The sequence below is a fragment of the Hydra vulgaris genome, chromosome 02 (assembly GCF_038396675.1).
Source record: "Hydra vulgaris chromosome 02, alternate assembly HydraT2T_AEP".
Lineage (NCBI taxonomy): Eukaryota > Metazoa > Cnidaria > Hydrozoa > Anthoathecata > Hydridae > Hydra > Hydra vulgaris.
This window is the reverse complement of record NC_088921.1, coordinates 64,282,275-64,309,386: the sequence shown is the minus strand read 5'-3', so window position 1 is coordinate 64,309,386 and position 27,112 is coordinate 64,282,275. Positions and strand designations below refer to the sequence as shown.

The 27,112-nt window shown below is 27.6% G+C and overlaps 1 protein-coding gene across 1 annotated transcript; it reads left to right on the top strand.

Moving 5' to 3' along the window:
• Positions 1–10,325: 10,325 nt before the first annotated feature.
• On the top strand, positions 10,326–11,630 carry LOC136076231 (uncharacterized). The gene has a single exon (XM_065789705.1). The coding sequence runs from the start codon at positions 10,326–10,328 to the stop codon at positions 11,628–11,630; it is 1,305 nt and encodes a 434-aa protein (XP_065645777.1).
• The last annotated feature ends 15,482 nt before the right edge of the window (positions 11,631–27,112 follow it).

Genomic DNA, 27,112 nt, shown 5'->3' with positions numbered 1-27,112 from the left:
GTGAAATGAATATTGAGCTGTTAAAAGTAAATAAATGGTTCAGAGCTAATAAACCCTCAACAAACGCAGACAAAACTCATTACACATTCTTTTGTAAAAAATGCAGCAAGAAAATCAGCCACTTAAAATACCATTTCTTTCTATAAATAGTAAACAAATTAAAAAACAATATATATTTACTTTTTTTATGGAACAATTTTTTAAATTATTGTATGAACAGCAGAATATAAAAAAAAAAAAAAAAAAAAAAACGTCAGAGAATATTTTGTATATATGAGTAAGATTAATGGTGCAAATAAAAAAGCATATATTATACGTCGTGTCTGCATACTCGGCAGCCTGGTAGCAAAGAGATGGAGGGAGAACAAAGCCGAAAATGATTTCAAACCCGATTTAGTCTTTTTTGTATAATTATTCCAGCGGCAAGTCAAAATGGCGCTTTGGCGAAAAAATGAAAAATTTTGAAATGTAATTGAATCGATGTATACAAAAACGTTCTAAGTCATAAAAACTATTTTTTCGGGGAAAGAGAAAAAACTTATTAAGCCCAAAATTATTACTTTAATAAATTCAAAAAAAATTCTGGGTGCTTTTTGACATCTTTAAATATTAGATTTGTTAAAATATATATCAAAATTTGTGATATATATATGTGTTATACATAGTTAATGTTGTCTGACTTAGAACCTTTTTGTTTACATTTGTTAAGGATAATAACAAAAAGCTTGTCTTTTATATATTTATTCATTTTTTGTACCAAAAACTATTAAAAATCAAAGTTCAAACTATTACACATGTTAAATCACACAATTTATAAAAGGACCGATTACAAAGCCTTTGTAGACACCTCACTGGATATCGTGTTCCTCTTCCCCGCCATTCGCCTCGTCGGTTGTTGGTCAGCTCATGAGTTAATCATAAAAACCACTGAACTTATCGGGAACATATTGCATTTGCTTCCTAATATCCTGCAGTTTCACTCTTTTTATCGGAACATTACCCAGTGGGTAGCACACATTTTGCGGAAACTCGACGATGTGATCGACAACTTGAGACATCTTGTAAGTTTGGACCATCAGCCCATCAAGGAGTGGCCTACAGACAACTACACCTGGAGAAGTCCCGTAAGTGAAGTGCATTAGAGAACTTATTCCAAAACTTATCTTATCCTTAGCAGGAACTTTCTTTCCCCGTGTTTCTTCCGAAATGCAAGATTTTTTGTAGATTGCTGGCCACCACTTTTGAAAATCTATAATATCTTCTGTTGCAACTTCTTTAACAGTAAACTTACCAGTAATAATAGAAGTAATGATAATTTAAGTTATCTGGTGAACACTGTATACCCTGTCATACTATTTCAGTTTTCTCTTTATTACAGCGAAGTCCCGATCACAAGGTAGGTACGAGTGACCTCTTATCGGGTAGTACTGCTCAATTCGATCAAATCGGCCAGTATCTGTGAGAGCCAAAAAGACTCTGTTTAGTGCATGGTTTTTATTTTGACCTCCACAGTTATCTGAGTAGACATGGACTTCAGTAAACTATGGAGGAGCAAACATTAGGTAATTGTACACAAAAGAGCACACCTCATCAGGGCTTTTTCTGGCTGTGCCTTCATGGTACACATAAACATGACCTTTATTGCATTTCACATCGTGAATAGAGAAGAGGTTAACAGATAGCTGTCTGAGGTAAAAGGTTTCCTGGACTGGTTTCATCGGTAAAGGGATATTCTGCATGTAGTCAAATGCGATCGCTAAGACATGCGGTTCATTTAGTTTTGTTTCCGGGTTGCTTTCATTTTGGAGTTTGTTGTAAAACTTTTTTGATCGACATTTGTGCACCATCACTTCAGCAGCAGCATTTCTCTTTGCTGCATCACTGAGATGAGGGCTTCGTAATTTTAAATTAAGCTCCTCACAGGTGCAACAAGAATCTATCTGGGGACGGCCAAATCTTAACGTAAAGTTGTCCTTAAAGTAGCCTAGAATAAATTTGTAGCTACATTTTGCTTCAGGATGTTTTCCTTTAAACATTGAATAGAAAATTTTGACATTTAGTCTAGCATCTAGATAATTGATAGTTGTACCAACATATTTGCTCTGTTTCACCGGATAATTTTCGATATGTTCTCTTATGAGAAGTCTTACATTGCCCCTGATTGCATTTGTTCCTAATTTTTTCCCTCTAAGGTCCTTTGGTGATTTTCCTAATACCAACAGGGAGCGCAATCGTCGAATACGACTAGTTTTAATACCATAAAGGCTTTTAAAGCCATCCAGTCACTTTTGGCATCCCCCACCAAAACCTCGTGATTAATGAAAAGTCATGAGCTACTCTTCCTTCGGCACCTTCCTTTCTGGGTCGGTGAGTTTTCACCTTCATACTTGTAATCAACGATTGTAGAAACATATCTTGCTCGTTCTTCAGCAGGTTCAGTTCTTCTTTTGTAGTCAATGTACTCTTTACCTTTTACTCTAGCTTCTTTAACAGCATTCCTTTTCCACATAGCCTCATTTTTAACCTTTCTTTCACTGCTAGTACTAGGTTCTTCATCCATTATAAGTCTTTTTCATTAAAACAACGAGATGAATTGTAATAATTACAATTCATAGCGCAATTTAATTATTAAATTGCGTGGGAGAAACCCTCTACGACGGATTTGACTGACGTAGTTTCTTTGTGGAAATATAAATACAGTCTAAACGGTTTTTTTATGAGCATATTTGAGGTGTTTTTTAAAGTATAAGTTGAACGAGGAATTTTTGTTGAGGCAGTTTTTTTAATGAATAAAAAAGATCAGAAATCAAAACATTGTGTTCACTGCGAGAAAACTACATGAATAATAAAATAAGCCCAAATAACCTCAAACTCGTAACCAAAACATAACAAAAATTGGATTAAAAACATCTGAAAGCTACCAGCAGAACACAGCTGGTTTTCTCAGTGCTGCCAAGAAAAAACCTTCTAAGTCACTGACCTAGAACCTTTTAGTTTACAGACAATATTTCAGCTCTCTATTTAACGTGTATGGAGAGGTCTGATTTAGAATGTTTTACTATACAATGGTGGAACTGTCTTCAAAGAACAAATTTTCATCAAAAAGTCAAATATTAAAAAAAATGACTTAGAACGTTTTTGAATACATTGATTCTCAATTTATAAGTTTTGAAAACTGTGATCGAAGTGGAATAACCTCTTAAAAGTTTATTAGATAGATTTTTAACAATTATTCGATCAATTAATAAGCTAATAACAACAAAAATCACGATTAAGGTGAAGTAATTGTTTCTTGCACACCTCATTTATAGGTATAAATATCAAAGTTTTAAACAATCTTTCCTACTTGTTTAAACCTTATTTTTTGAGTGCCTGTTCAGCTCTAGATTTGTTACATTCTTTAAGAATGTTCTTTAGGTCAGGCACTTGTTAAACCTCTCCAGACTTTTATTTCGTGTTGGAGCATTTTTTCTGGATTTAAAAACAAATTGCTATATTCTAAATATAGAGCTATAAAACACCTTTTTGTAAATCCGGCAAAAATATTACCAATTCTTATCTAGACATTTATTAATTCAATTCTAATCTAGAAATTTATTATTAGTCGCTCAAAAGCACAAAATAAAAAAATAACAGTAAACTGACTCCAAATATTGTTTACAAACTTTATAAACTTCCATATTTTATTTGCAATGCTTCAATTGCTTATGATGACGTTTTGAAACAATACCATTAGATAATTTTTGTTAAAAGTGGAATATGATTGGTTAACTTTAAATTATTATAACTAAGCGGTGTTTAATAGAAAATTATGTTACAACAAAAACCGCTTCTTGAGAAATGATGTATTTTAACCGTTAAATCTAAATGACCGACAGCTGTAATACGCATGCGCTTTGAAAAAAAGTGATATCGCCCAAATTGAATATTTAGAAACTATATTCCTACCAGCAAACTAATGTAATAAGGGCTGGGTACTTAAAAAGGAAAAACTACACTCCAGTCAGTTAACTAAGTTTTTTTCTTTCTTATGTAATATGTACCAGATAGATGAAATATGAAAAATCTGCACGCCAGGCAGTAAACTTATTATTTTTTTTTTTTAATTTAAATGGTTGATAAAATATGAAAAATCCACACGCTAGAAAGTAAACTTAGTAATTATTTTTCTGATATAATAAATGCCAGGCTGATAAAGTATGAAAAAACTACACACCAGACAGTAGTTTCAGTTATTATTTTACTCATATAAAAATATCCGCAAACAAAAAAGCAAGTACGTGCATGCAAAATTTAAAATGCCGGGCGTAAAGGTTTTACGTTTTTCGCCCAGGACTGCCGGACCTGCAGACATTGTGTATATTATAATTGAAGTAATACTTACTTTTCCTATGAAAATAATGAAAAATTTTTTAAATTTTATAAATTAGCTTTAAAATCAATACAACCACTGCTACTTTAATGTATTCCCTAAATTACAATAATTTATATATATATATATATATATATATATATATATATATATATATATATATATATATATATATATATATATACACACACACACTGCAGGTCAAAAGTTTCCAGACACTTGATATTTTTATATAAAAAGCTATAATCTTTCCTGTATCATTAAATTAATCAATAGTATAAATTTATAATACTTAAACGTACTAATTTTAAGTGTTTATGTAAGTTTGAGGTCAGTAATTGGGTATTACTGACCTCAAACTTACATAAATAAGTTTATTTTTTTTAATTGTTTATTTTAACTTGATATATAGTGTTATATTACTCTTAAGAGTTTGGTCTTCTTAAAGTTGTTTATTTGTTGAAACATGAAGTAAATATTTATAATATAATGATAGCCGATTAAAATGATTAAGAATATTTAGTTTTGTTTAGTTTTTATTTGGTATTAATGACGTTTGCATTAAAAAATCTTGATAAAAATTTTAAAATTTTATAATTTAACTATTTAATTAAAAATATGGGTAAAAAACCCTCTTTAACGGTTGCAAAACGTTCTGAAATAATTACATTGCATAAAGAAAGTTATTCAGTTCGTAAAATTTGCAAAAAATTAAAAGTTGCCTGAAGTACTGCACAAGATACCATCAAACGATGGAAAGAAACAGGCATTTTTGAAGACAAAAAAAGATTTGGAAGACCACGGAAGACAACAAAAGCAGAAGATAATAGTATAATATTGATGAGTAAAAGAAATCGAAGACTTACGGCCCTGGAAATAACTTCAGGCTTTAATAGGAATCATTCAAAATCTATTTCATTAACCACTACGAAACGACGTCCTAGACAAGCAGGACTTTCTAGCCGTAAAGCAGTCAAGAAACCGTTGCTATGGATTGGAAATAAAAAGAAAAGGTTGCAATGGGCTATAGACCACCAGAATTGGGCAGAAGAAGACTGGAGAAAAGTACTACGAACCAACGATTCCAAATTTGAACTGTTTGGGCAAAGACGTAGAATTTGCATCAGAAGAACAACAAAAGAAAAATGATCCCAGTGTGTTTAGTGCCGACAATCAAGCATGGTGGTGGGTCAGTTATGATACGGGGATGTTTTTCTTCAGCTGGTGTAGGTTACCTAGTTAAAATTGAGGGTATTATGAAAAAAGAACAATATAAAACAATTCTAAAAACAATGCTATGCCTTCCGGCTTAGAATTGTTTATAACTATTGGTCGTGGTTTTGGTTTTTATGCAGGACAATAACTCTAAACACACCTCAAAATAATGTAAGAATTATATAATATACGTATGTATGTATGTATGTATGTATGTATGTATGTATGTATGTATGTATGTATGTATGTATGTATGTATGTATGTATGTATGTATGTATGTATGTATGTATGTATGTATGTATGTATGTATGTATGTATGTATGTATGTATGTATGTATGTATGTATGTATGTATGTATGTATGTATGTATGTATGTATGTATGTATGTATGTATGTATGTATGTATGTATGTATGTATGTATGTATGTATGTATGAATGTATGCATATTTCTAGTATTATTTATTTAAGAGTTCTCCGTTTTTTTTTAAATTTTTTAAACTGCATTTATTTAAAGAAAACCAGCTTTCACATCGTTCGCAGAAAAAACAATAAATCTTAGAGGAATTTTTTTTTTAATTAAAACTAAACGTAAAAAGAAAAGCAAAACTTCTGAACTAAAACCATTTCCAGCCGGCGTCTGATCCTACAAAGACGTTTTTTGAACGTTCATAAAGACATTCAGAATGTCTTTTAAACATTCGAAATACGTCTTTTTAGGACCAAATGCCGACTAGGTTGTCTTAAATCAAAAGCAGGAAATAAGCAGGTATTTCAACAATTTAGGTAAGATTCTTATTCTTTTTCAAGTTTCTAACATTATATAATTTAGTAATGAAAATTACGTTGAGAATTAATTAATGTATTATAAGTTAATAAAATATAAAAATGGTATCTATTTGATATATTAATACATAAATTATATATAAGTGGTTAATATGGTTGGCATCATGATGATTGATTAAAATTTTAATAATTTAATTTATACCAATTTATTCTTATATTAAGTTACTGGAGTAAAAGCTCAATTTTCTACATTAAAAAAAAGGGTTTTTCAACTGAAATAGATCAAGATTTCAAAACTTCTAAACTTTACCGGTGTTGGAGTTTTACCCAGATTTGAGCACATAATTTGAAGCAGCCAATGCAATATGTAACTTATTCTCTGCCATTTTGAATTTACAGAAATTTGAGGATGAAAACCTTAATTCGAAAGCAATCAAATTTTTTTTTCCGCCTAATAAATTTTCCTTAGAATATTTTTTATTTTCAAAGAATGTTTTTTATAATTTTACTTATTAGTATTTTATTTAGTGCTAATATATATTTTTTCTGTAGATTTTTTTAAAAAGAAGTTAAATGTTTTAAGAATCATATTGGATGTATTTAAGACGAGATGCTTAAGATTTTCATAATTTTTTATTTAAAATTTAATGTTAATGTTTGGAAACATTTTTTTACTGGGACTTTTTTTTTCCTAATAATTATAAGTAATTTAGATATTTCTTAAGTTCATAAAATTAACATTGGATATGATCATTAATTTTTCTTAACTAAACTGTAATTTTATTATTTAAAATCCTGGTTGAAATTCCGCGTCACGAGAAACACACCATACCTCTATTGGAATATCAGCTATAATGCCTTATTCTGGACCTGAAAATAAATGTCTGCAAGAATTGTTAAGAGTTTGTGAAAAACAATTAAGACCAAAGTGAAGGTGTTTCCTAAGCAAGTGAAGTGCACACCGAAGTCAATAATAGTCTTCAAGAAACATGTGCGTCTAAAAGTGCTCGCAATGCATGTCTAAAACTTTGATTGCTGTTTGAGTACTGTATGTCCCTTAAAGATCTAGGAGGGTTATGATTATATTACTTAAAATACTGGAATATTCTTTGATACCATTAGGGAGAAGGAGGCAGGGATAGGGATAGTTTATGACAATGCAAAAATTTTAGAAAATACAAACTTGTGAGCCATGTTAAATATATTAGTCGATTGGAAATACTTTTGCACGTAACCGTATCGGAATATTTTTAGAAAGGCAGTTTTCATGGCTTTATTAAAATTTTTTATAGTTATTTATATAATTTATATCAAAATATTATGTGAATGTAATTTTTTTAATTTTTAAACGTTAGGATTTACCGAGGAAATTATTTCTCCAAGGAATTTTTTTTGCAATATTTTTAAAAGAAAAATGTTCTACGATATAAATAAAAAGTTACAAGACATAAAATTTTCACAAATTTTTGAGAAATATATTCTAAAATCAGGGTTGAAAAAAAAGTGCGCAATTATAAAAAGAAATGTAAAAGATACATATACGAATAAAATTTAAAAAATTGCAGTAAAACACGTTTTTAATAAAACAATAATACTAAGAGAAACCACAGGTGTATTTGGATTCTCTAAAATTACATTGACCGACAGAATAATTGCTTACAAATTTAAAAAAGTTTAAAAATGATAACTTTTCAACCTGCCATTTTTTATTAACGTTCTTTAATTTGTTATTTTTTAAAGTTTGTATTTTTGTATTTATGAGATTATTAGGTGATTAAATAGTATTTTCATTTTAGTTTGTTTGAATATAATATAAAAGAAAATTATTTAATGATTTGAGATTTTTATAAGAAAAAATCAATTATTGGTAATAATTCTGCTGTTGTTTATAATTACTATAATTATTTATTATTGTTTGTAATTACTGTTCAATAAAAAAATGAGTTTTTAATAAACATTTCTTGTCTTTTTTTCCTAAACTGCCCTAATGTTTTCTAAAACTGCCTCCCTTTCTGGGATAGTTTTGGGCAATGAGTAGCCAGTACGTGTTGATGCAAGGGCTAAAATCTCAGGCTTAGCCAAACAACTTTGTAAGTCACAAATCTTTTATGGATTTTATGGAAAGTTTGTAGCATCAATAAAAAGATGGATATAACTCTTACAAGAGAAAACAAAACCATAAGCGTCAATCCTTGAAAGGATATTTGCCGATTCGCTTATCGAAAAGGAGAACTTTATACTGTTAAAGTGATACTCGAAGATTATCTCCTCCTTTGAGATCCAAGTTTCTTTAACAAAGCAGTTTGGTATAACCAGCTCGAAGTTGAAAAATATCTTTACCAAAGCAGTCATCCAAGCAGAAAATTTGATTATACTTGGCAAATTGAGGCTCTTTAAAAAGCTGTACATATTAGGTCATAAGAAATTGTAAAATTTCTGACTGATGAAGAATTTAAGTGGGATTATGGCATTATAACTTTAGCTGTAAGAAAAAATCCAAAAGCAATAATTACTTTGCTACATAACGATAGATATACATGCCTCGCTGTTAATGATGGTTCATTAACAGTTCATGCTGAAATCACCGAGCGGACAACTAAATATAAATGTCTTTTTGAAACGGATGACGTCAATGCTGTAAAATCACTTATTGAAAAAGGATGCAAGTGTAGATAAAATGTATTATAAAAAAGCTCAAGAAGCTGTGGAAAAAAATAATGAGAACGCTTAAAAAGCTCACGTTATAAAAGGAAATGCGTGATGTAATTATTTAAGAGCTAATGCTGCTATTCGGCAAATATTAGCTCCTGACTAAGCTATAACGAGCGGATTCATTGAAGAATATATTGACCTTGATAAAATGTATTTTTCACTGCGAATGGTAAAACTTATTATAAAAAATACTTTATAAATTTTCTCCTTTCAACAAGTTTTTCGCTTCCTCCTCAAGACCTAATAATTTACTCAATAAAATAATTTTATTACAAATTTTTTTTATTTCCAAATCAAGGTAAGGAACATATTCATCATGTTCAATGCTACTAGCTCTTGCGAATTTTGCATGAAGTTGCGACCGTTTCCTACCATGCAACTCGCTAACAAGCGTATCAAATTCCTTTTTGTTATCTCTAGCTATTTCAATGAGGTGTAAGCTTTTTGTGTTTTTTAACAATTCTTTTATTTTTATATTGTAGACATGTCTTTCTATTTATAAATTTATGATGGAGTTTTCCAAGATTTACCAAAAGGGCAAAAGGGTATTGGTTAGGTCTTGCTACTATTAAAAGGTTTGTAGCTGCAGCAAAAGTTTCTGTAAAAGAAACTGGTGAATAGCTTAAAAAGCAAGCAATATGGCAAATTTATTTACCTGCATTAATCGTTGTTGACGCAGCTTGCCGTTATAGAGGCGCTGAACATATTTTTATATAACTATAGCGCTAAAGAGGCTGTGATATATTAGTGACAATGCATTGTTAAACTGAATGTGCAAACATTTAGTTAATTTTAAAATCCTTAAATCACCCGATCGACATAAATATGTTCAAGAGCTTTTACCCAGTGCCGTCTTAACGCATAGGCTAGGTAGGCTGCAGCCTAGGGCCCCCGATTTTTAGGGGCCCCCAAAATGTGTCTGGATTTTTTTTCAAATTTATATAAATAAAAAATTATATTTCTAAATTTTCTGAAGAAATCATAGTTTGGGGGCCCCTCGGGAATAATTTTTTTCTTGATAAGATTTTTTTTAATTATTTTTAGAAAAGTATCAGTTTTTCAGTTTGGGGGCCCCCTAGGGAATTTTTTTTTTCTTGATAAGCAAAAATGCATGCATGCGTCCGAAAATAAATTTTCCGATAAGAAGTGTTAAATACAAGCACTTAAAATATCCCATTAGATTGAATTTGAAATTGCTGTGATCAACTTAAAACATCTGTTTTGAAAAAAAGTCATTTAACATGTCTAATCGGACTTATCAAAGTGGTGCTGCAAAGAGGAAAAAAGCCGCTAAAGCAAAAGAAGACATTTCAAAATATCTTCCTTTGACATCATTTCTTTTGGTACAAAAGTCAAAGCCTGTTGTGTCCGAAGATGTATTTCTTTGTCCAACTTCAAATTTCGTAAGCATTGATAGTGCTTTGTTGCCAAATGAAACTCTAGAAATTCAACAGGAACTGGAACCAGAACAGGAGCCAGAACCAGAGCAGGAGCCAGAACCAGAGCAGGAGCCAGAACCAGAGCAAGAGTCAGAACAAGCACAGGTGCCAGAACCAGTACAGGAGCCAGAACCAGCACAGGAGCCAGAATCAAATCAAATAAAAACTTATCCAAACGCAACAACAAAAACTACTCAAGAAACTGACCCAGCATTGTGGCATGAGTTATCCCAAAAAGCTCAATCATTTTGGATTTCTAATGGCCCGTCCATGTGCCAGAACAATGATGGGAGCTTCAAAAATTCGGAAAGGTTGAGTTGCGGACAAAAAAGGTACTTATCAAAATCTTGCTTTAGACGTGAACTACACAATGGCGAATTTGTCAATCGTGAATGGCTATTATACTCACCTTCAACAGGTTCTGTTTTTTGCTTTGCTTGTACCTTATTCTCCAGCAAACACTCTAATTTTTCCACAACTGGATTTGATGACTGGAAAAATGCCTTAAAATGTATATCTGGACACGAGAATGGTTCTGAACATCACAAAAATATGCTTACTTACTCCAGTCGGCAGAGAGAAAGTGGCCAGCTTGACTCTGTATTATTAAAACAGTTACATAACAAACAATTGTACTGGCAAAATGTGCTGAAAAGAATTGTTGCAATTGTAAAGTTCTTGTCATCAAGAGGATTGCCATTTCGTGGAAACAATGAAACCATTGGTTCAGAGCAAAATGGTAATTATTTAGGAACTCTTGAGTTACTTAGCCAGTTTGACCCATTCCTACATGAACACATGAAAAAACATGGAAATTCTGGAAAAGGTAATACTTCATACCTTTCCGCCAATATCTCTGAGGAGTTTATATGCCTAATGGGAAATAAAATTTTGAGCGAAATAATTTCTGAATTAAAAAAAGCAAAATACTACTCAATCAGCGTTGACTCAACTCCAGACTTGTCACATGTAGATCAATTAACTTTTACAGTTCGATATGTTAAAGACTTGGCACCAGTTGAGCGTTTTTTGCAATTTGTTCCCATTCACGGGCATGGAGCTGAACATTTAGAAACAGTGGTTTTGAATTTTTTTACAAGAAAATGAAATTCAATATCTGACTGTCGTGGGCAGTCATACGATAATGCATCAAATATGGCAGGACAGTACTCAGGCCTACAAAAGAGGATTAAAGACAAAAGTGAATCAGCATTGTTTATTCCTTGTGCTGGACATTCTTTAAATCTGGTTGGCAACAGTGCAGCTGGATGTTGTTTAGAAGCAATTATTTTTTTTGACTTTGTTCAATGCCTCTACAACTTTTTTTCTGCATCAACTCATCGTTGGCAAGTGCTTCTGTCTTTTGTTGGCAAAGGCAAAAAAATTGTAAAACAGCTTTCTGGAACTCGATGGTCAGCACGTGCAGATGCTGTGACTTGTCTGCATGACAGTTATGATGAGATTAAAAAAGCACTTGAATTTTTGATCAAGGACATAAGTCAGTCAAAAGAAACTCAAAATGATGCTCAAAATCTCATCACGAAAATGAACACTTTTGAGATTGTTTTTCTGACAATTTTTTGGAATGATATTCTTTGTCATTTTAATGAAACATCGAAGATTTTACAGAAAGAAAATTTAAACCTGGATGTTGCATTTTGCATTCTAAAGTCATTGTTGCATTTCATTAAAGATTTGAGGAGTCAATTTGAGAATTACCAGGAAAAGGCCAAAATCTTGCTTCCAAACACTGACTACAGAGATTCTTCAAAAAGAACAAAAAAAAAGAAGCCGACATATGGCCTTCTTTGATGGTGAGGCTGAAGAATTGGAATTTCAGGGAAGTTATAAATTCAAAATTGAAACATACCTTCCTGTTATTGATTCACTAACATCAAATTTAGAAAAAAGAACATCAGCATATGAGAAGATCAATGACAATATCGAATTTCTAGTAAACATTCAAACAATTGCCAATGTTGAACTAAAAGACCATTGTTCAAACCTAGCACAAATTTATAAGAAGGACATAAATGAAAATGAACTTTTTTTTGAGTGCCAGCAATTTAAATATTACGTTTCAAAAGATGAACATTCATTTACAAAATTTTACTCAACATTAAAAAGAGACCACTTGGAATCAACTTTTCCAAATATTGAAATTTCCCTTAGAATTTTTCTGTCAATGATGGTCTCAAATTGCACTGGCGAGCGATCATTTTCAAAACTAAAACTTATAAAAAATTAACTCCGCTCAACCATGCTGCAAGAAAGATTGAACTGTTTGTCGTTAATGTCAATTGAATCAGATGTTCTTTTAACCATTGGTTTTGATGATATTATTAAAGAATTTTCAAGAAAAAATCACGTAAACGTCACATGTAAATTTTATCATTGCTTTAATAAATGTTTCCTATTTTAGTATTTGATTTAATTTATTTACTAAGGAAAAAGGGGGCCCCCAAATTAAGTCTAGCCTAGGGCCCCCGATGGCCTTAAGACGGCCCTGCTTTTACCAATCGAAATAATTAATATATATATATATATATATATATATATATATATATATATATATATATATATATATATATATATATATATATATATATATATATATATATGTTGATTATTTCGATTGGTGAAAGCTCTTGAACATATTTATGTCGATCGGGTGATTTAAGGATTTTATCGGTTTCCATTTAATAATTTTTGTTAAAATGTTGTTTTAAATTTATTTGTTCCACTTTTACTCACTCTTGTCCCATTTTACCTCAATGGCACGGTTGCTAAAAGAAAAAATTTATAAACTTAGTTATAATTGGCTGAAACCTAAGGGGATTGAATCGGTGCCTAAAAAGAAGGTTTCTTTACAAGAACTTGTTTGGTTCAGTTTAAACATCAAATAAAAAAGATATTGTAATCACTCTAAAAAAATATTTACGTGTCCCACTTTTCCCCTCTCTCCCCTATCAATTTCAACTTCGTCAATGAGGATTTTGAGATTCGATTAAAAATTGTTAAAATGATATCAACACGGGGCATATTTATTCAGAAAACTAATGCTAATATTTATAAAAATCATCCTCCTAAATATATATATATATATATATATATATATATATATATATATATATATATATATATATATATATATATATATATATATATATATATATATATATATATATATATATATATTAAAACTTATTCGTTTCTGTCACCTAATTTAATTTGTAGTATGTTAAAAAGTATTTTATCGTAAGCAAAACAAATACGTCAACTTCTAAGCATGCAGCAAAAATTATTACTTCTTACATAAGTTTTTGTTATAAGCGTTATAAAAACATGAATTAAATAAAAACAAAAATTTTAAATAGCTTTTTTAAAAAGAAAATCGTTTAAAAAACGACTATAAGAAATATATTTTGTTACCCTGGACCCCGAGTGAAACAATAAAATTAAAACAAACTTTCGTAATACTTAAATCCATCTAAAAAACTTATCCTTGTTTGACTTTAATTCTTGTTTTCGCGACCCATCAATCTTGCAACAACAACAAAAAAGTGATAATCCTAGAGATTTTATCTTGTTCCTTAAAGTAACGGAATAACATAAATCAGAGAAACAAAATAAAAGGAGGGGGAAGCAGCATCAGTGTTCGAATTTTTAAGAAAAATGGAAATATTCGGGATTCGCTGAACAGTAATAATACTAATTGGAAAAATATAACAACACTAAAAAAAAAGGTATTATAAAATAGCTATTTGCAAATCTCTGAAAATACAGTATTTCATCACTCAAAATTCAGGGTAATTATGTCAAAACTATTCGGTAACTATACGACGCGGTATAGGAATTGTTCCTTTGTGTTTAGAAACTTCTAAATAAAAAAAGAATCCTCATGAAAAAAGATGAGGAAGGGGCTTTTTACCTGCTAGCCCCTACCCCCACTTTCTCCCTTACCCGCTCCCCTCCTACTCCTACTCTCTCAGTTTCATTGGCCCTGCAAAGTTTATTTGTGTACGTGAAAAGAAACTAACTAAACTTAAAAAAATTTAAAAATTGTCAAACGCAACAAACTCAAAATCATGTTTAAAGTTGTTTGTCTTAGCAGTAGAACGACTTTTAACTACTCAAACTGAAAAACGACTTGAACAGTTAGGAGCTGAATATTTTTATTATTGTTGTTGCAACTGAATTCACACATTATTGCATATTGCGTGTGCAATGCTCTAAAGTTCATTTGCATTAGTTATTGTTTTTAATAAGAGCTTGTATGAAAGTTTTCTAGGCTTTAAATTTCATAATCTTTTCAATAAGGTCTTTATTATATGTCATCAAAGTTATTGATGTCATATCCTTACTTAACCATTTCATTTAAATTTATCCGCATTTATATCATGTTTTTAAACAGACTAAACAAAGAAAGTTCTTTGTAGTTTTATATAATTTTAATATATATTTTTTAATTAAAAACTATCCCTAGTATAGAAATTTATTTCTTAAAATAAGTAACGTTTCTTGTTTTAAGAAATAAACTGCGGGGTAGAGAATTTGTTCTTAATACAAGAAATATATTTCTCGTTTTAAATTTCATCCCGGTGGGAAATGAGCTAGCGACCAGCGAGAGACTAGCTAGCTTTATAGTGATTTTCAAGCGACTTTTTTTTCTTATTTTATTTTTTCCTAGTGTCATTATCATCTTCAAAAATTTGATATTTAGTGTTGAGCCTATTATAATTATGAGAGTAATTGAACTTTTAACATTGTGATTTTATAGCAATGTGTTGTTAGCTACATATCGTTGCTTTATAGCTAGCTACAAAATATCTACAAATCTATGGCTCGTTTATAGCTACATATCAAAAATTTTTAGACAGCAATTATATAACGATATGACGCTAGCTACAATAGCCAGCGGACCTTTAGTTTATTTAGATAGCAATCCTCGTGGCCAAATCGCTTTTTTTATCGATATACGAATATAGCTAGCTATTCGCTCGCCGATTCCCCACCGGGCTGTTAACCACCGGGACAGCAAAATCGTAAATCTATTGCCCATAGTTAATAAATAAAAAATCAAGAAATAAATTTTTTCTTTTGAGAAATACGTTGCGAGATGTAAAATTTATATCTTAAAACGAGAAATATATTTCTTTTTTTTAAAAAAAAAAATTTCCTTATAAGGAATGCAACTTTGCTGTGCGTTAATTACGACACCACAATTTATTTACGACTGCTTCTAATTGCCACGACTGCATATTTATGAATAGATAGTTCAAAACATGAAATATTAATAACTTTTCTACTTTTTAGAAATTTGATTTTTAAGTTTTTGTGTTAATGAAAAAAGACAATAATCAGTTGTTCGTAGAAAAGTCGATGTAAAGGTTTAAAATAACCATAAGCTATAATAAGCAATTTTCTAAATATAAAGTTTAAATGTATACTATATCATATACTTTTTTTAATCTTAAAAAGTATTTCATATGAGATTAATATACAAAACTATGAGTAAACCATTTTTCTAGAAAAACATGTTAATTATCATAATAAGTGTGTATTTTTGAGTTTTATATTTTTACTTGTATACTTTAAGTTACCTTGCTAATTTTTATGAGATTTTTTATGAGATTTTATGAGATTTTATGTATTTTTGAGTTTTATATTTTTAATTGTATACTTTAAGTTACCTTGCTATATTTTATGAGATACCTACAACCATGAGTTTTATTTGAAAGAAACTTGCTTAAGAAATTATTTGGTCTTACCGCAGAAAACCTCTTACATGTTTGCGTTCTGCTCTTTTAGTGCTTTGATTTCTAATAAGCAAAAGTGTGTGCTACTACATTCAGCAATACACAGTTGCTTCATTTAAACTAAATTTTACAATTACCTTCTAAATTATTTTCTCCTTAGCAAGTGCAGGAGTCGTTATTAAAGAAAAAATTGTGCTCTAAAGAAAAAATAAAAGCATAAGAATATGATGCTCCGCAGTTGGAGCCAGAAGTAGAAAAATATACTTAATTTAACTTAATCAGATTCCAAGCACTGACAACAACACATACTTTTAGTTATGATAAAACTTCTGCTATTAAAATATTAAACTGATTTAAATATCAATTTAAGGATATATAAATGAACTTCAATTAAATTATACATTTGGCGAAAAATCGTTATGATATTTTGAAACAAGGTTTCTCAAAAAAATTAAAACCAAAACATTTAAGATCTAATATATTAACAAAGTTGAATTGTCATAAGACTTTTCAACTTTTCTCACTTTATTAAATTTAATTCAATTCTAAGCTCGATTGTATTTTCAATTTTTCTCACTTGTTAAATATAATTAAATTCTAAGCTCAATTGTATTTGTAGTTGTATTGAATTAACTCAAAACTAATTCAAAAATTCTATAGCAACAATTTCTACAAAAATAAAGCACTTCTCTCAAAATCTGTAGCTATCGAGTTTTAGTGGTTTATTAAAATTTTTAAACTTTTGCATTTTTTTTTAAATACGCAAAAAAAAATTGTTATTATTATTATAAAAAGGTAAACTTAATTGTATAATTATTTTAAAATATTTTTTGTTTTTATTTATCAAAATACGAAACATCATTTTAAGAACCGTAACCGTAACGTAAACTACATATATCTATTTAAAACTCATACAAATTTTTCATAAATAAGTAAAACTAAATATTACTTAATATTTGTTTTATCTTCAGTCTTCAGAATATTCTTATTTACCCTATAACTAGATGAAAAGTGAAAATTTCCATTATTATTTTATTTGCATTTTTATGTCTAAAATGATGGCAAAATTGCAAAACAATTAAAAAAGTAAGCAATAGGTGTTATTACATTACAATGTGTATAAAAGTTATACATCTTAAAACATTTATTTTTTTACTGTTTTCATATTTGTTCGAATAAAAATTGTATTTCTATTTGTTATTTACACTATATACTATATTTTTATAATATATTTAAATAGAAAAAATTATTTGTATAATATTTACATGAATATATATTATAAAATATTTATATATATATACATATACAAATATATATACATATATACATATATTTATATATATATATATATACATATATATATATATATATATATATATATATATATATATATGTATGTATATATATATATATATGTATATATATTTCTTCAGCTGTAACTTAAATTATCAAGTTAATTATCTAATTTTGTAAAAAGTTAATTACCTTTTTGTGCTGATGCTTATGTGCAGCTGCAGTCACATTTATAAAATAACCTTTATACCATTCATATGAGTCGAAACAGTCATCAGATTTCTAGCATGTACGAAACTGAATCTAACTATAAAATCTGAGAAAAAAATAATTTTATAAGGATTATCATTCTTTTGCAATCCATGGGCCCTTTTACATACACTCTTTCACTTCATTGCCATTTTATGTGAACAATGTAACTACAGTTCTTAGATTTGAATGATAAAATGTTTGAAATGGTACAAGACAGTGTAAAAATTTTGCTTTATGGGTCATTAGGACATACCCAGAAAAATATTTAAAAAAAATTCTTCTAAATGTTTTTCTCCAACCACATTTTAAAATTAGTAAAAACAATTGCTTGAAACTTCCAGATACTGTGTAAAAAATTTAAAAACCTTAAAACTTGAGACTCATTTTGCCGTTAAAATTATAAATAGAATACAACAGCATTAAACTTTTTTTGTGAATAATATTAACTATACAGTTTTTAAACTTAAGCAAAATACTGGATACGATGCAAGGTTTTTAGAACTGCTGATGTAGATTAGTAAATTAACAAGAATTTTCCATTTCTTATGATATTGAATTAAATAAAAACTAATAATATTGAAGTTTTATCAAGAAAATACTTTCATCTTTAAAAATCAGCTTCAATAGGTTGTTTACTGTGTGCAGTTTATAAACCAAAGTTCTCTGTGTATAAATACTTTGTGAAGCAATTTTATCTAATACATGCCTAACAGTATGTTGCCTATAATTGTTTAAAAGATGATGCTGAGTTAACATATAACTTAGAGTTTTGGTCTGGAAAATGTTGAAAACACTTTCTTTGATATAACTTGAATTAGTCAACACGATAAATTATAACTTTCTTTATTTTGATTAACATAAAAATAATTTCAAAATTAATCAAGACAAAAATAATTAATCAAATTTTTAATTTGATTATTTTACGCTTTTATCTTAAAAATTCTTTTGAAACTTTGTTTTTTTCTGAAACGTATTAAAATAATTTTTTTTTATATATATTAAAGTTTAACTTTTGAAATCTGTTGATAAACTTTTATTCTATTTTGGATGCTTTCAAAACAGCACCTTAGTAACCAATCTTCTGTAACAGTGATCAGCTATTTTTTTAAATCACAATTAGTTTTGATAAAATTGACAAAATGAACTCCCATTAACACTAATCAGTAAATTTTTTTTGCTTAAGCTTTTTAGCATTTGTTTTTTTACTTACTTTTAATCATATTCAGTATATGTGTTTACATGTTGATAAATTTAAAAAACCTCATTTTTTTTCTCATAATTTATTATATTTTTATTACGTCATGTACATTCTAAATATTTTAAATGAAATAAATATGTTTTATACTACAGTATTTTTAAATTAAATAGTTATTTCTTCATCATCTCCAGTCGGTTCTTCGTCGTCAGGGTGACTTTGAGAGAGGCGATCGTGTGAAAACCCGATTAAAGTAATTTGATTTACTAGATATAACTTTTTATTGCAAATATTGTTCCACATAATTGTTACCTTCTTTATTTGAAATATTTTTAATACTTCTAAAAATTAATTTCAAGATATTTTATTAGATTTAGAGTTTAATAAGTTAGTTTTATTTTTTTTTAATTTATTTAATCAAGTTTTTTTAGATTAAATTAATATAAAAAAAATAATAGCTATTGCATTTATTAATTAGTTATAAGACAACCAAAAGTTATTAGCAAAAAAGTACTTACTCTTTTATTTAGCTGGACTGTGTTTTCTCTGCTCAAATCTTGTGTTGCATTAGTGATTGAAAGGACATGTTCTTTTCTGCCTTTTATACAAAAATACGACAATATTTGTTCTATTTTTGGATATATATATATATATATATATATATATATATATATATATATATATATATATATATATATATATATATCCAAAAATAGAATGCCAATTGATGTGTTTATCTTTGTGTATTTTTTAAGTATATTTATAGCAATATTAACTGTGCGTTTCTTAATACTTTTTTTATGTTGTTTCTTATGCTCGCTGTAGAAATGTCCGTCTCATTTTAAAGGATATTTGAAGAAGTTTAAGTCGGAAATTTAAAATATTTTATTTAATATTCTTTTGTATAGAATGTTATAATAGAAAATTTGAAAAAGATTCGTTTTGTTTCATCAAGCACATTATTTACCTGCATTTATTTATTTCTTTTTATTGTTGTTGCTATTTTTAGTGCTTGAAATTTAAATCTGGTGCAATATTTTAAAACCTTTTTTGTCAATGAAAGTTTTTTTGTAAATATTTTTTAGAATAATTCAGCTCTAGCATAAAAGCAAACGAAACACGAAAAGCTTTGATTACTCTATACGAAAAGCTTTGAGTACTCTATACGCATTTGTAATATGTTATACAATAAATCTTAAAAAGTAGATAAAATTTTCTAAAAATATATATTACTTTATTTTAACTATATAAACTACATTAATATATTAATATAGGCAGTTACTGTAATAACTGTTTGTTGCTATAGCAACAGACAGTTATAACAGTAACTGCTGTTGCCCATTTTTTTGGATATATTTACAACTTCATCGACATGCTTTGGAAATTCTATTTACTCATCCGTATGCTTTTGAATATATTTTTGATTTGCTAAAATCATCAAGGTTGGACAATCGGTCTTGTTTAAACAATGACCTTAGGCTAAGGACGTAAACTTTTTGATATAAATTCGCTTTGGAGATATTTTTTTTTTGTTGTTGATATTTTTATGCTTTTTAAGATAAAACTTTTTTTATTATATTCTTTATATTTATTATCATTATGACCATTATATTTAAACTGAGCTGATGTTTTAGTTTGAAGTGAAGGTCACAGCAAAAGACAGGCATTATATTTTACGCTAACTCGTACCGTGCGGTGATTTTACAAAGTTGTATCCTATTAACTATTATCTGGCATCACAAAAAGTGTATTATACTTTACAAAGTATATTATACAGTAAGAAGTATATTACACAAAATAAAGCTAAATTTGAACGTACCATGATATGTATAATTGGGTATTTATTGAAAACTGAAATTTGAAATAGACTATTTGAGTGAACTCAATTTTTTCCAAATATTCCTCAACCATTTATTTATTTTTGTATTAAAAAATTTATTCCGGTTGTCACCTACACGTTGTTCAGGTTTTCTATTTCTCTTTAGTTTTGGACATTTTAACATATAATATGCGTATAATCTCCAAAAATAATAAAAACGTTTTTTAGAGAAAATGGTCTCATGATAACAAAATCTGTTACAATAAATAAAATCTTTATTTTTAAGCCAAATATATATTAATAAATATTAATCTTTATTTTTAAGTCAAGAAAAGTAAAAATTTTTAACAGATAATTGCCATAAATTTGCCATGTGCAAAAGACGTGACTCTTTTTCAATGCTACATTTAGCAATGGTAAACTGTTTTAAAGAACTTAATGCTCTTGATGACTGTAAGCAGTTTAAAACAACGTTTTTTGTTTTACTTGCATAAGACTAACCGTTATACTCCTACGTAACAGTTTGGTAACTTCTGCTATTCCATTGATTAACTCTTTTTTTGCATTTCAAAAATCAAAGAAAAGTTTGATTGCTTCTTATGGTACTAAATGTTGAAATTTCAATTTTTGCACACTCATAAATTTATCTTTAGCACCTTTAGATTTCAATTATTATATTTATTGTATATTATTATATAACTATTAGATATTATTATATATAATATATTGCATTCAGGATTATTATTTAAAACCTTTAGCAAATTGTAAACATCTAGTTAAATAAACAGGTAATTTTCATTTAATTTTTTTTTTTGCATTTTTAGATACATATATTATAAATCTTGTTCAATGTTTAGAGAAATTAATTACCCTATATCAATTATTTACTTTCTTTAATCCAAGTTGCTTATATAAATATATTTGACTAGTATTACAGATGGATAAATATAAACTTATATTGTTATAAAATTATAATTCATAAATAATTTATAAAGTGATAAAATTACATTAATGTATTTTTTATTATCTATTAGTATATTATATATTGCCATAATATATTATTTTTTCATATTATGCTGACGCATTATAGAAGTCATCTATATAAATTTAAAATAAGAGTTGACCAAGTCCCAATCATTGAAGTATTTCAGTATTGGAGTGGATCAAGAATCAGTTATTGAGGTATTCTGTTGATCTGTCAGCATCAGTAAATTTTTACTTACAACAATATTGACCTGTACACTTTTAAAAAATATATAACAATCTAACTGTGTGTGTAAAAAATATATAACAATCTAATATATAATAAATCGACACTCCTAAAGTAACTTATCTGGTCAAAAAATTCAATAAGCATCTAAGTTTAGCAAAACGATTTTTTTTAAATTTGATTTTTTGATTAAAATATTTTACCCAGAATTGAATTAAAAGAAAACTTGATAAACTTAGATTTTTAGTAAAACAGTCAACAACATATTTAATGTTTAAATTTCATAAATTAAACGTTTGAAGATCTTTGATGCCATGTATCAATAGTATTTAAAAATCAAACAGTACTGATACTGGAGTATAGCTGAAAAACTCTAAGTAACCTTTGTTTTGGTAATTAAACGCTTTATAAATGGGTAAAGCTTGTTATATTGAGACCATATTATATTTTCTATTTGAAATCATATTCGGTAACATATTATCTAATGGAAACAATGCAAATGGCGTTTTTTTTGTTGATTTAAAAAAGTTTGGTTATATAGAACGGGTAAGTTAATGTTTCATTTATTTAAATTAAGTATAAAGTATTTTAGTTAAAACAAATGCTCTTAAAAGGCTTAGAGTCGTTGTGTTTAAGTTGAAGAATGATGTACCTAGTCGAATTGTTCATTTAAATTTGTATTGATTTAGTTAAAGTCAATATGATACGTATAAACTCGGTTACACATTATTTTTTTGAAAAAAGTAGTGTTTAAATTAGTGTGGTTACCTTTTTTAAAATAAAGGGTTACATTTGCAGTTTTTAGACAATCTTCAGAGATTTTTGAATAATGACTACTCTGAACATTTTCTAAATATGTGCTTCACTACATCATTAAAATCTATTACAACATTACCGTTGTTGCAATAAAAGAGTGTTGTTTTTTTATCACAATTTAATAAGAAATTAAAGTTCATTATAACATAGTAAAACTAACGTTTAAGTTATTTGGAGTAAGAAAACCGCTAATACACTTATTGTTTATGTAAGGAATATATTTGATAATACTGCTCAAATAGTTGTAAAAAGTTGGCCTAGTTCAATTTCAATATTATTTGATTTACTTTATATATTTTTAACAATTTTTGTTAAATCTTTCAAAGAGGTAGCATTTTTTTTTTCTTTTATTATTTTGCGAGTTAAAATTGTTTTATCTCTTTTATGTCCACAATTTTGCGTTTTAAGATAAAACGATTTAAAAAAGTCAAAACTTTAGGAGGCTGCATATAAAAAGATTTTATTACGTACATTTTCTTCGCAACTTTTTTAATTATAACAGTTTTCAATAGAGTAGAAGACATTTTTTGAGGTATGTAACACAATCAATAACTCAAATTTAAAGACCAAAAAGTAGAGATAAAACATAAAAATTCTGATCTCGCAATTTGCCAGATGTACTCTAAATCACGTTTGTGTTTATTAAACAAATCTAGTATTTAACCATAAATGTTTTGCAATACGTCTTTAAAAGTTTTTTTTTTTTTTTTTTTACTTCTTTATTTTACTTAGGTTTTAAATATTTAAAACGCAGTTTTTGTTTAAATTGAAACTTTTTAAAGTTCTACTTTTTTTAATAAACTTGCCCATTCGGATTATGTCTTAATTTTTTTATTCGTCATTTTTTTTCTCTTTCTTTTTTTACATAAACCATGCAAGTTAAGCATTTAAAGTCATTTTCTGTAACTAATTTTACATCTTATCCATATTTTGATTGTTTTGCATTGTACTTTTTTTAATAACTTTATGTCTCTTATGTGAAGTTTGTATTTCGTACTTAAAATACATATTTAGAATGTGGTCTAACCAACGACGTATACAGTTATTTGTTATATTGTAGTTTGATCAAAATAAGTAAAAGGTATGCTCTATCATAACCAGTTTAATACTTGCTTTGTATAGAATTTTTTTAATGAAGAGTCCTCATTTTGAATCATTCGATATATTTATTTCCAGATAACATTTAGTGAAGCTACATCTCAGCGCTTTGTTTTCTAAGAATGAGCTTATATATAAGTGTATTTATTTATAAAGTTAACCTATATGCATGGTTTTGCCTTTTTCACAATTTAATTTTTATAACCATTTCTTTGTCCTATTAAATAGGTTGTCGACATCATTGTGTAATGAAATATATTTTATACATAATACTTTTTTATTGATCTTGACAAGAACTTTTTTTGTCATCAGTAACTTTTTTTGTCTTTTGTCTTTTTTTGTCATCTGTAACTTTTTTTGAACTTTATGATAAAATTTTTGAATAATTTTTTCAAAATAAATAAATTGTATTTTGATTTATATTGATTGAGTACAACTCCTTCACGTCTATTAGATAAAAAGACTTTCCACCAATTTATTCCAATTGAATATGTTAACCATCAAGTTATGTGTATTTGATGAGTCAAATGACTTTTCGAAATCTTAGAATACTATATTTATGCTGTTGTTTTTTTCTTCAGGACAGAGTTTATAAGATCAATAGTCTAAAATGTAAAGTTATCGCTTGTTTATGATTAGTTTATTATTGAATTGGCAATTCATAACTGTTTTTTTTATAATACTTTTCATTATTTTTCCGACAATAGAGGTTAATGAAATATGTTTTATTTGAATTATGGTGTGATGTTTTTTAATAGCCAATGCTTATTAAAAATTCCTGTATCAAATGAGTCATTAAAAACTCTGAATAAAGACTTACTAACGTTATTTGCGCATTTTTTTAGGAAATGCGCATGAACTTTATCTGGTGCAGGAATTCAATTGAAATATAGGTTTTTCTGTTTTTCCATTATACTGTTCTTGGAGATCACTAGATTCAGACACACAGACTCAATAATCTTTTTGCATTTTGGGTTATGATACTTCTATCGTAAAAACTGAACAAAAACAATGTATTCAAATGATTAACTATTACGTTGCCATCAATTTACATTCTTTTGTTCATAAATTCTATTAATAAATATATGATCTTAGCTTTTAGGTTGCTGAATTAAAGGAAAATATTTGATTTTAGCTGTCTTTTTGATTTATTTGCTATTTTATATTTGTATGATTTAAAAAATATTTATTGATAGTTTTTCGACGTTTCATTTTAATATTTCATAGAGTTTCTTATTTTTGAAATTTGTATTGAAACCAATTATTTGTTTTAATTTAATCATGTGATTCATGATCATAATGATTTTCTTTTTGTTGTTGTTAATTTTTTGTTTGCAAATACATTTATCAGCGTTTAACATATACTTTTGTGAGTTTCATATAGCAAATTTTCACTTAAAGAATATCAAATTAGTTATCATCATACCATCAAAACTGAATATATATATATATATATATATATATATATATATATATATATATATATATATATATATATATATATATATATATATATATATATATATATAATTAAAGGAAAATAAGTTAAACATCTTACGCAAATTTTGAAAAAAATAAATTTAAATAATTTTTTAGCAAATATGCATAAAAATTAATACTTAGTATATACTCAACAATTTTTTTTTACTTCGTTTAATCTAAGGAACATTGAGTCAATCAAATTTGTTAAAATTAAAAATGCGACGTGATTTATTGCATGGGGATTTATTACATTTATTGCATTATTCTGTTAAAATATTATTTTGTTATCATTTAACTCTTCTAAGGTTGGTAATAAAGTTTCTTGTAATAATTTGATATATTCTTCAAAATTTATTTTTAATTCCGTTACTGACCCTATATAATCTTCCCAAGCCTATAGCAGAATAGCAAATCCATGTCATAAATCTTAGATTTCCTTTTTCTGTTTTCAGTAAACAATCAGGATGAAGTTGCTCATTTGACTTTCGTATGCAGTACTTATTGTGGGCAATTCGAGTGCAGACAAAATCAAGATTCGTCTATTCATAGTTTTATATTCGTAGAGTTTATTCTTGCCAGTAAAGATTTTTTATAATGATGATAAATAGAGAATCTTTTCACATTTGTGGATTTTTTATAATGGATGATAATAGAAAACCTTTTCCCATTTGTGGATTTTTTATAATGGATGATAAATAGAAGATCTTTTCACATTTGTGGATTTTAGCACATGAACTTTAAAGCACCTTGATACGATCCACAGTGTAACTTATTTCCCTTCAGAACATTTAAAAAAGTTCGCAATTTTAATTGTGCTTGTAATTCTGTTTCAGAACTTTTGATTTATATTTATGACTAACCTTGTCAGTTTGTTTTTTGGATCAGCTAGATTTTTTTTTCCTAGCAATAGTTTTACTCTTTTTATAATTTTTTGTAATATTATAAACTACACCAACATTAGTATTTGTACCCTTTTTTCGCATAAACTCCATAATTTATTTTATAATTGATTTCCTTAATTAACTCAGTCCCGCGACTAATCCTTTTTTCTCATTGTTTATTTGCAATCCTCTATAAAAGAGGAAATATTCTATTGAAATTAAGTTTTAAATAAAATAATCTTAAAATAATTTGTGTAACCTGTAGAGTATTTTATTATTCTATTAATATGACCAGAGTATCAATAACAAACAAGAAAAACTTGACCAACTGATTTATTATACGAAAATAAAAACAAAAAAGTTTCATTTTATTTCCTTCTTGTCTTATTATTTTATTATATTACAAAACTTTTAACAATTTTACCTCCACAGAAACTTAAGCGTAAATTCTTCAATACATGTATTTATGATTTTTTAACTGAGATATGACATATCTAAAAAATATTTACAGATATATGCTACATAATAATAAACTAATTTTTATTATTGAGTAGTATTCACTCTAAATTTTACTTTTAAATACTTCGGTTATTATTTATTACCTCTGAATTTCCATTTTTAAAAAATGTGCATGCTTACCCTTAACTTTTTAATTTTAATTGCCTTTTTTCGGTTTCGTTCTTAGTTTAATCTATTAAGAAATGCAATTTTTAATTTTAGGGGAACAAATAATTACTTTATTATAAAATTGAAAAAAATCGATTTTTTAAAACTGCATCTTAAA